We start from the raw sequence: 12,217 nt of genomic DNA, 5'->3' as shown, positions 1-12,217 counted from the left end.
TGAATTTGTATACTCATAGCTAGTATATAGCTCATGGTTTATAATTGTTTAAAATTGTTCCTTTTCTAGATATCGCTAATTTTTAAATTTTACAAATAAAGCTCAATTTAAGAAACATGTATTTTCCCTTAATTCTATAAGACATTTAAGAGCTCATACTGAATTGCCTGGACCTCAGAAAAATGCCATAATAAATTTGTATATCGGATAGATTACAGACCTTATAAAAACAACTGGCCATATAATCTTATTCTTTACATTGGGGTATAATAAAAGTTTATCTGGGTTGCTATGCCACTGTAGCTGATCTGCCTTTTGTGATTCTTTGAGGCCAGAAACTGCAGTTTTTGGCACTTAGCACCTCATCCTCAAAACAGCCAAAAATTAAATAAACAGCCTTTGTTTAATCTCAACAAGAATTGCTGGGCTCTAACTTATGCCTGCTAGTCTGAGGCCACTTAAAAAGGTTATTACAGAGCTTATTATTAAGAGTAAAAAAAGTTTTCTATAAAAGCAATCTAAGGAAAAAGTAGAAAGAAAACTATTTTATTTGAGAAAAGGAAAACAGTTCTACTTTATGTAAGTAGGGAAAGACAGAGTTCTGTTTTATCTCTCTCTTATATTTGCCCTCTTGTCTTTTTGTCCTCAGTATATTTTTTAAGATATATGATCACATGTTTTAAAGTTTATTACAAATTCACACCAAAAATTAAATCATAAATTGAGATAAAAGTTTATAATAGAAAATGTTATATACATATTTATTAAAAGTAATTATATGGCTAAACATCCATTACCTGCCTGGCTCCACAAGTTCACTGAATGTTTAAAACTATAACTGAGTTATCAGTGAAGATTTGTGTAGATAAGCCCAGACAATATTTTATTTTTTGTCCTAACACCTATGATAAATTGTTGGTTCCCTTTTAATGATCTTTGACAATTGTTTTATAACCTCTTGGAATGTGTTCTGAGTGGAAAAAAGTCTGGTTATTATCTAAGAACAATTAATTGATCATACTCGAGACTGACAGTTCTTATTACAGTTTTGACTATGCCTAGTAACAGTCTCGTTATAAAAGAGCTTAAGAATCATGAATATAATTTTGAAAAGTTTTTATAAGATCATCATTAAGACTAATAGGTCATCTATTTGTCTACATAACATCACCAGAAGATAGTACATCTTTGTAGATCTACAGAGATCTGCTCCAAAGTGGTGTTATTGCTTAGTGATTATTACATATGTTTAATAATAGTAGCTTGAGATAATAATTGGATATTTCTAGAGTATATAAGTCAAATTACAAAAATTTGTTTTTAGTGTCCTCAATTTTTCATAATGTTGGTAATACTTGAGGACTTATATCTAATCAATTACAATAAGTGGCTGTTACTCATTTCTGATTTTAGAAAATTAAAATATGTATATGTGATTTGACACCTTTTTTAGGCTTTCTAGTTACAATTACTTTAACAGGAGAAACAATTAAAAATGCAATTAATTATTGCCTACGTTATCTTTTTATGCTTGGTATTCCATATCAGATTAAGATAGATAAAACTGACTGTTACAGTCAGACATTTGAGATGTTTTGTTGATAATTTAATAATATTACCCATATTACTGAGACTCCTTATAATCCTCAAAGACAAGGTATTATAAAACAAATATTATGAAACTTAAAAATTCTCTTCATAACTCTCTGAGTATTGGAGAAACAGCTACTGGTGATTCTGCCCTGGTTTTACGAAGAAGTCTAAAAATTGGCTTTTAAAAACAAAAAAGGGGGAGCTACACTCCCAGAAGGAGTCTCCCAGAAATACTCTCCATCATGTCTTGTTCATTCTCAATTTTCTAAATCTAGACGCTTATGACAAATCTGCTGCTGATTGCCTCTGGCACGCAGAGGCCAATAAAAACTATGCCACAGTTATGTAGAAGGACCCTCTTACTTTTAAATGGAATGGCCCAGACCCAGTTCTTACATGGGGTCGAGAACTGATATGCCTCTGATACCAAAGAAGGCACAGCTAAATGGCTGCCAAAAAAATTAATGAAATAAATAGATACCCCCATGAAGCCAGGCCCAATTATAAATAAGATATAAATAAACAACTGATATCCAGGGAAGAGAAATCTCCCTGAGAATTCCCTTCTTTTTCCTTTCCAGGTAAAAATGAATCACCCGTGGTAGTTGCTGTTGGAGGTTCTAATCCTGATGCTGGCTTCCAGACTTATACTATTCAGACCTTCAAAGGGCCAGTGACAAGGACATCAAACAGCTAGAGACTGATATCATTAATCTGGAGAAATCCCTCATTTTGCTGTCTGAAGTGATCCTCCAAAAACTAAAAAGGATTTTATTGGACTTGATTTACTCTTTTACAACAGAAAAGACTGTGTACAGCTCTAGACTGTGTAGAGCCCTTAAAGAAGAATGTTGCTTTTACATAGACAAGACAGGGATGGTTAAAGAGAGCATAAGAGAGAAAGATGAGAGCTAGTACAAAAATCGGTTTTCAACCTCTCCATGATTGTTAACCTTACTTCCTTCATTTTTGCTTATTCCTTTTGATTTCTGGGCATTGAATAGGCTCACCAATTTTGTAAAATAATAGATAAATAACTTGACAACAAAACCTATTTAGGTCTATTATTGTAAGTTAGCTATGAAGAACCACAAGACTCAAGACGAGATGATGTTCTACCCAGAGTATTCCCAAAACTCACCTCCACACTACCTAAAAGAGGGGACTTCCGCCCCTAGACCAAGCAGAGAGGTGCCACCCCCTCTGACTGGCAATCTAAATTCTTGCTTAGGCTGCGAGGTTAAGCACTGCAAGGGAATATAAAAATAAAAATTAAAAATATCTTTCTGGATTCCCTGAGGGACAAGCCTGACTGCATAAGGGTTATGTCAAAAGTATACCCTCTCCAGAAAAAAGACATCGGGACAGGTATGGCCCCCATGCCTCACTGGACAACGCCAGGAGGACCGGAACCATTATAAGGTGGCCTTTAATTACTGGAGATCAGACCTCTATCCCTGCTTTGGCAAGATTAGAATCACCACGGCACTTCTATACTGAGAGAAGGGAGGAGATGTTGGGAGCAACCTTGCTTATACATTAATGGCTTAAGTCAGCCAAAGGCCTAAGTCAGCCATACATACCTACTGACATAAAGTCTTGGTCTCTGTGGGAAAGCACTAACCCTAGATAACTAGAGATCTAGCAGACAGGTAGCCCTGGTGGAAAGTATCAGTCTAGATAACAACAAAATAATCATGGATTGTATGGACAGGTAGTTTTGGTGGGAAAGTACTAACTTAGATAAGAATAAATGACCAATAGATCTTATGGACAGGTACATAGTGACCTGTTCTGCCCTGCTTCTTCTGTGAACTTTTCACCCAGCCAATATCCTGTTCTGAAAGACATCTGTACTCACTCTGAGAACACCTGCACTCTCCAGAAACAAAGAAGATCCTATGTCACCCACCTCCCCACATCCTGCTTCTATGTGTATATAACCCCCATGTGAAAAAATTAAAATTATGGTTTGGTCAGACTATAGACAAGGCGTCGCATTCTTTGCGTACCCCTGTTCCCAGATTCTCTCTTTCAGGTAGTCCTCCAGCCCTAGTCCACTGCCCTGCTGGATGGTGCATATATGTAACAATAAAGAGGTCATAAATTTGAAGGGGAGAGGAGGAAATGGGGAGAGTTGAGAGTGGGGAAAAGTGTTAATATGTAAGTACAGTTCTCATGAATAAAATTCTCAAAAAAAATTAAAATAAAATAAAACTGATGTAACCTAGCATAATCACCTACCAAGAACTGAAGAATAGGGCTTGGTGGGGTAACACATGCCTTTAATCCCAGTACTCTGGAGGCAGAGAGATAGGTCTGGCTAAATAAAAATTTAGGTATCATTGACACATGAGATATTTTAAGTAACCAAATATACATAAAATTTAACACTAATGGAGAGAAAAATATTTAAAATACTATGTAAAATAATTTTAAAATTTATAAAACTTATGATATAGTAGAACCAAAGAATTAATTGGCAAAAATAGTACAAGAAAGTAAAGAATAAAGGCAAGTGGGGCAATGAGAACTATAGCAAAGGACAGACTCAAACCTGACACTACTGATAACACTAGATGTAAATAAGTATTGAAAAAGCAAATTATGACGAGATGCGGGGTACACACTTTCCATCCCAGCACTGGGAAGGCAGAGGAAGGTTGATCTCTGCAAATGGGAAGCCAGCCTGGTCTACATAGCAAGTTCGGGGACAGCCAGGGCTACAATAAAAGAGGGACCCATTTAAAACAAACAATCAAAGAAACAAACAAATAAACAAATAAAAAAGAACTGAAGGCCAAAAGTTAAATAACACCTTAGTCAAAAGGGTCACAAGTGGTACAGACAATTCATAAATCTAATCCAATCCCAGTTCGTTTTAAAAGAGTTATTGAGTTTTTAGTAATAAATTTTTCTCCTTCTAGCTCTAATGTTAAATGAGACTCATCAAATTCTTCCCCCTACCTTCTACAATAACCAGTGCTTTTATTTTGAGCAAAGCTTGTATAAATATATATACAACTGTGGATAAAGAAAATGTATGCACTCTTAAAGCCTTATTTCATAAGGGCTTGTTTTTCCATAGGGGATAAGTTTCAAACAGGCCATTTCTAAATGTACTGTAGTTACTAAAATGAAGCTGTATCTGTAACTGGTTATGTAAATCACATAAAATACACCTATTTTAATAATTAAACTTTATTAATAAAATAATACACTTTGGCCACCTGCTATATTGCACAATTCACAAAGATGTTAAATTATTTTCACCTCATTTAAAGTTTTTCAGCTACCAAGAACAGGGCTAGGAAAAAAGCTCAACAACAGAGCATTTGCCTGGCACGTAGGAGTCCCTGGGTTCAATCCCCAGCCAAAACTAAAAACTCTCCAAAATCTTTACCTACCATCCCAAAAAGTCCATAGAGATCTCCACTGTTTAGCTGCTGTTATTTATAAAGCAATAGGCATATACTATATCCTACACACTCTTGAAGAAATTATATCCTCTTGAAAAGGAGCAATCTATAAAATACAATTCTGTTTTTATATGGTTTAAGTTTAGGCAAAACTAAGAGTGTGAGAAGTGAAGGGAAGAAGGAGCCTAAGGATGCAAGAATTGGGGTTGTTAATAATGGTGTATTTCTTACTTAGTATTGGTTATATGAATGTGGACCTTGGAAAATTTATCAAGCTACACAGTTTAGTAATTTGTGTCTTCATGAATGTTAGTTATCAAAGACCTCCACTCTCCATGCCAAGAACAAACAAACAAACAAACACTTCTGACTGAAACTTTACTCCTAGGCCTCAGCATGTCCCGGTCTTCACCACTTCACCTACATCAGTCACAAGTATTTATCTGTCTAGCTCCTGCAGGATACTGGGCTCTTATTTTGGTAAATTACTTTCAGTCCTCAGCAATTTTGCAATATGTAACTGATACACTGCACATGTTAGTAATATACTTTTTTTTTTTTTTTTTTTTTTTTTTTTTTTTTTTGGTTTTTCGAGACAGGGTTTCTCTGTGTAGCCCTGGCTGTCCTGGAACTAACTCTGTAGACCAGGCTGGCCTCGAACTCAGAAATCCGCCTGCCTCTACCTCCCAAGTGCTGGGATTAAAGGCGTGCGCCACCACCGCCCAGCAGTAATATACTTTTAAGCAAAACAAGCTAATGTACTACAGGAACTCAATATCCTCATATACACCACTAGCATCCTCTCTGAATGGTAACTATAAATACCTAATCAATTACAAAATAAGGCCTGCTTTAAGAAAATAAAATACAGAGGAAACTGTCTATAACAGGAAGACTCAAATAACTGAAGAAAACTATGATATATTCACCACTTCAAGATAAAAATCTTATTATACTATTAGGGAAGAAACTACATTCTTTTAGCTTAGTATACCCACAAACCAAAACAATAAAATGGCACTGTCGACAACCACTCAATGTATCTGGCTATATTTAAGAAGCAACTATTTGGAGACAATTATTTTAGAAATCTTGCCAGAATAGATACTTAACATATAGAATTCAGTCTCTTAACAGTATAAACAGCTTAATATGCTCATCTTGCCAGGAAAGTATTAGTAAACTGAACTGATGATAGGCTTAAGAGTATAATGCAGACAGAATTAATGCATTCAAAGCAATCTTTATCAAAAAGAATGAATTAAAGCAGACACTGAGAAAGATGTAATATGCCAATGTCCACAGTAGCGTTCCTTACTAACAGCTACAAGTAAACACAAGTGTCATCAAGAGATGAAGAAAAGGAATAAACTCCTGAGACATCCTTTACTGCAGATGAATCTTGAAAATATACTATGTGAAATGACTAAGAGAAGAAAGGCAGCATACACTGTCATAGTCCACTCACATGCGCTGCCTAAAACAAGCAAATTCATAGAGACAGAAAGCACAGATGATCAGAGAAGCCAGTGGACATGGGAGAGTGGGATCTAACAGAGTTTTGTTCTTCTGGAGAAGTGAGCACAGGGTATTTCTACTTAACAACAGGGAGTTTCTGCTTGGAATGAAATAGCTATTTCAGAAAATAAAGGTAAATATTGCACAATATTGTGAATGCACGTAACACCCCTGAATTATACTCTTTGAAACTGCTAAAAATGACTCCACGTAGTGGTGCATGCCTGTAATTCCAGCATTCAGAAGGCTAGGGACATACACACAGCACCAAAATCATCAATTTTATGTCATATATATTTTACTATAAAAAGGAAAATGAAGGCCAGCCATGGTAGAACATGCCTTTTATCCTAGCACTGGATAGCAGAGGCAAGTGGATCAATCTCTTGTGATTTTGAGGCCGGCCTGGTCTACATAGTGAGTTCCAGTAAAGCCAGAGAAACCCTGGTTAACCCTTATGGGGGAAGGGGAGAGAAAGGGGATTAGAAAAAAGAAAACAAGAAAAGAAAGAAAACCAGAGCTTGGAGTTTAACTCACTGGTAAGGTGCTTACCCAGTATGTTCAAGGGCTCTGTGCAAAAACCAAAGAGCAGCTGCACATACTTAAACAAAGCCATAGACACACTGCTTGAGGAAAATTAACTTAGAGCAATGGCTGATAAGACATATGCAATTTAGCTTAAAATACATAGTTGAAGTAAACAATTGGGCACTAGAGGAAATTATGCCCTCAACCTAAAATGAGGTAACATTAACTTTCCCTGAGCAGTTTCTGAGAAGACTTTATTGGACAGTTACTTGCAGGTCACAAAGTATAAATAAAGCCAGTAACACTGCAATGACCTCAGAGAGGAGTGCCTTGATTGCCCACATTGAAAGAATGGTAAAGATACTTAAAAACAGAAAGAATGTTAAGGGCAAAACACAACCTCACTAGATTTATAAACATTACCTAAATACTCTTTTACACTAAAAATGTTCTCCACATGTAAGCATTTATTTGCTTTAAGTTTTTACAAAGGAAAGGAATTTTCACTCCATTAAAGCATTTTAATAATAAGTAACCTAGCTCTTTAACAATCAGTTCCTACATGTATATTAAAAATGACTGCACACTGCTAACAGAAAAGTTCCATCAATAGCAACGTCTCTCCACCTTTCTCACTGCTATCAATAACTAGTTATTATCCTGCCTCTGCATGGTAAGGCCAAACTAAATCACCAAGTGACAAGAGTGTAAAAGCTGCAATTGCCCACAAGTAGAAGGATGGACTACAAATAAGATTCCTGCTGAAGCCATATGCTCTCTTTCACTGTGAGCAGCTACTTGTCTAGGATAAAAGCTATAAACATGGAAGACTGAGATGTTTCTAGAATTCTGATACTCCTTTGAGACATGTCTTAATACACGATAGAGCCTGACCCCTTCAATTTAGTAAAAGTATCCGTGTATCACATGGGGACTCTACTTCTCTATTAATTTACCCGGCCCCCCTTTCAATTCTATGGGCGATCGGCCCCAAAGCAAAACAAACACCAACAAAACCCTTATAACTTGTTTTCTTCTCTACTTGTACCCTGATCCCCTAAAGCTAGCTACATCTTATACACAACATTTACTGAATCCTGTACTAGAAACTAAATTTTTCTCTGGCTTTAAGAAAAAAAAAAAAAAAAACACAATAACACAGGCAAGTAAACTGTTACATAAACTGGGTCCCAATTGGTTTGTGTGTAAATAATGCCATGTGGTCAAATGAATATCTCTAAACCTTTTAACTTGGTACTGCTACATTCAAGGGCTCTGTAAATACACACTGAGTTTTGGCTCTTAGGGCCTAGTTCCAATTGCAGACGAGAACATTATTACACACACACACACACAAAAGCGATCCTCCAGCTTTTTGTCCTTTAGATCAGTTAACATCTTTGCACATTCCTAGCATCTTAAACCATCAAGTTAAAAACGCAATTTGGACAAACACAGGTCTGTCTAACCAGAGCCATGTACAAATTGTATTTTGTGTCTGTAATCTGCAAACACAGAGGAGCTTTAAGACAAAACGATGCCTGGAACAAAACATGTTATGTGCATTAAAAACACTGTCCCAACATTAATTCAAAATGCACCAACTAGGCCTTAAGACTACAGATTATTCCGACTAGGTGGACACCCTCATCTGGATCTTTCAAAGGCTTTGCAGAAAATGCAGGTGAAGAGAAATCAACGTGTTTGGAAAATGACGCTTTCAGAGACACTAAAATGCAAATGATCGTTGGCTCTTCCCAAAGACAGGGAGCGGCGCAAGTAGTAGAGACCGAGATTCCTACAACCTGGAAACGTCGCGGGCCGCCCCCAAGAGCAGACACTTCTGCGAATTTAAACTCAGCGGCAGGCATGTCCTGAGCGGCGGGACCCGCCAGAGTGGCCTCTGTGCCCGTCAGGAAGCCTCCTCTGCACATCAGAGACCCGCACTCTGGAGCTGAGGCCTAATCCTGGCGGCGGCCTGGGCTGTAGTCACCACCGGACATTCCAGAGCATAAGACGACAGGAGAACTGGGACCCGGAAAATGGGGGCGGGGAGGCCGGGGAAGCAGGGACCCATAAAGGAATGCCAGGAGGACCCAGACTCGGCCTTACCCTCTCATGGTGAACTTGACCACAGCAAGTCTGGAGCCCGCTCCACTCAGCTCCGGCTGGAAATCTGGATCGCTCCCGACCGGCTTCACTCCCACCATCCTCACAGACAGCCCGGCAGGGCGGCCACAACGCTTCCGGCCTCAAAACTTAAGAAGAAAGCCCAGGAGAGGCCGGAGAGAGGCTGCAGGAGGCCGGGGCCTGGGCGGGAACGGCGACCACGACGTGTCCTCCCGGAGCGGCGAGTGCCGAGTCACGCCAGGGAGCAGGCGAGCGGAGGGGGAGGAGACGCGGGCTGGGAGGGGAGCTAGAGCGGCAAGGCGCGCAGCACCCAGCAGCCACCGCGCTGAGGGAGCCTCGGCCCGTGCGCGTTTGACGTCATTTCCGCGACTTCCGACTTCCGTTTGCGTGCCTACCTGAGGCTTGCACTACCGGAACGGCTCAGGACGCAGGGCGCAGGTCTTAGATTCCTCTGCTCCGCTGTGCTTCTGGAGTTGCTTCCCTACTGGCTTCTCTGACCTAAAGTTCTCTTTTGTCCTGTCTTGCTTTGTTTTGACTAGGAGGTGACTTTGAAGAGACCAGGTTGAGGGACCCTTCTTCCCTTTGAGGGCGCATGACTACAGCCTCAGTGCTTGTATTCTAGGCAAGCCACTCGACACATAATAAATAATGGGAACATTTCTTCATGGATGTCATGACATACGGGTGTGCTCCGAGCAGACATTCGGAATTAATGTACCCAAATTATGCCAAAAAGAGGCACCCTCATTTCTTCAGGAATCTGGAGTCTAGTGACACACAAAATTAACAAATATGAACGTTGGAAGCAAGCGAGGCGAGCTTGTGACGCAGGGTAAAGGGTAGAAGTAACTTCAGAACTCAATCTTGTAGAGTTTTGGAGAGGGGAAAATGGGAAGGAGATTCAGGGGCACTGCAGCAGGAGGAAACTGGGGTTGGCGTGATCAAAAATACGTGTGCGTGTATGAAATTCTCAAAAAAATATATTTGATATAGGATGTAAAAATGCACGAAAATACATCCAATGGTGGGCTTTGAGTAAAGAAAAATAATTCAATTTTGCAGGAGAAAGGTAATAGAAATACTTCAGATAGAGGAGCCAGCATGTGTAAGTGGACTGAAAGGGCAGATAATAGGCAATATTTCCTTAGTACACGCATCAGACTATATATTTTCATATTATATCAGTGTAATGACTTTAATAGAATCTGGCAGAATTTTCCATAATCTCTACAACTGGTCCTATAGGGATGGGCAAGCCGTTAGCCTTTCTGAACCTTGTCTTTATTGTCTGAGAAGTGTGTTAATATCTACTTTCCAGAATTGTGAATTATAGTGATGTTTAGACCAAATATACAATACCCAGCAAATACTGTTTATAAACAGTTGTTAGTCAGCTAGAGCGGTGTTAACAAAAATACCACAGGAGAAAGTGGCTTATACAACAGAAATTTCTCATGGGTCTGCAAACTGAAAGTCTAAAAGAGTGGGAAGTTGTGGGAATAAATGGGACAGAGAGGTGACTGCAGGAGTGGTTTCCTGGGGTCTTTTTAAAATTTGTATGCGATTCCCTTTGCATTCTAGCTTTACATGAGCAGGATAAGATGCTGATCTGGTCGTTTTTTAAAAGAAAATTAATATTATTGGCAAAGATATCAACTGTCTTAGGGTTTTACTGCTCTGAACAGACACCATGACCAAGGCAACTCTTATAAGGACAACATGTAATTGGGGCTGGCTTACAGGTTCAGAGATTCAGTCCATTATCATCAAGGCAGGACCTTGGCAACACCCAGGCAGGCATAGTAATGGATGAGCTGAAAGTTCAGATCTTCATCTGAAGGCTGCTAGGAGAAGACTGGCTTCCAGGCAGCTAGAACAAAGTTCTTAAAGCCCATGCCCACAGTGACACACTTCCTCCAACAAGCCCACATCTACTCCAACAAGGCTATACCTCCTAATTGTGTCACTCCATGGGACAGAAATATTCAAACCACCACACCAATCTTCTTAAATTAAGACAGGATAGCTAATTAGGAAATAGGAGAGGTGTCTTAGGATTTCATTGCTGTGAAAAGACACTGTGACATATAGCCTTATAGAGGATAACATTTAAATTTGGAGCTTGCTTACAGTTTCAGAAGTTAAGTTCATGATTATCAAGGCAGGAAGCATGGGAGTGTCTAGGCAGGCATGATGCATGAGTAACTGAGAGTTCTACATTTTGATGGAACCCAGCAGGAAAAGACTTGCTTCTAGGCAGCTAGGAGGAGGGTCTCAAAGCTAACCACCTCCACAGTGACACACTTTGTTCAATAAGGCCACACCACTTAATAGTACCACTCAACTCCCTAGGCCAAGCATATTGAAACCACCACAAGGAGTATGAGAAAGGAAAACCCCTCCCTCCCTCTGTTCTAAATCTGTCATTGGCAAACACCCAGATGTTTTTAATATAAGTAACTAGACCATAGACCAAATAACTGAGAAACTTCACAAACCAGGTTGTTAAAAATGTATAATGACACCGACAACAAACACTGAGAAAGACATTGTGAGCACACTCCCATTTACGACATCATTCTAGTCAACAAAATATCTTGAAATAAACTAACTAAGGAGGTGAAAGACCTCTATAGTGAAAACTATAATGCTCTGGAGAAAGAGATAGAAAAAGACACTAAGATATGGGAAGGTAACCTGTGTTCATGAATCAGTGGAATTAAGATGTGAAAACGACCACCTTATAAAAAGTAGTTTACAGATTCAATGCAATTCCAATCAATATGCCCACAAAAAATTCTTTATAGAAATAAAGAAAAAAATCACAAAATGCATATAAAATCAGAAAACAATCCAGAGAGCCAAAGCAAATTGAGCAAAAAGAACAATACTAGGGATTTCCAGACATTAAGATAGATTGTAGAGCTACAGTAACAGAAACAATCTGATATTGGCACAACATAGAGATAAAGAGCAACTCAATGAAATGCCACCCACCCCTGTCAGAATGGCAAAAAGCAACAGCACAA

General features: G+C 38.9%; 1 protein-coding gene across 3 annotated transcripts in view; it reads right to left on the bottom strand.

The window, feature by feature from the left end:
• Txnl1 (thioredoxin like 1) overlaps positions 1-9,516 on the bottom strand; it is a 33,389-nt gene extending 23,873 nt beyond the window's left edge. For 2 of the 3 annotated variants that reach the window (XR_013103649.1, XR_013103650.1), the window contains exon 1: positions 9,171-9,477. Coding sequence is in view for 1 of the 3 variants with exons in the window: in XM_034518085.2 (XP_034373976.1) it covers positions 9,171-9,268 (98 nt within the window). In the remaining 2 variants the exon portion in view is untranslated. Of the gene's footprint in view, positions 1-9,170 lie in introns of all 3 variants that reach the window. The other variant, XM_034518085.2, reaches the window with a different exon arrangement.
• Positions 9,517-12,217: the final 2,701 nt, after the last annotated feature.

The sequence above is a fragment of the Arvicanthis niloticus genome, chromosome 14 (genome assembly GCF_011762505.2).
Source record: "Arvicanthis niloticus isolate mArvNil1 chromosome 14, mArvNil1.pat.X, whole genome shotgun sequence".
Classification (NCBI taxonomy): Eukaryota; Metazoa; Chordata; class Mammalia; order Rodentia; family Muridae; genus Arvicanthis; species Arvicanthis niloticus.
Note: the sequence above shows the minus strand (reverse complement) of the source record. Positions and strands in the feature narration are given on the sequence as shown.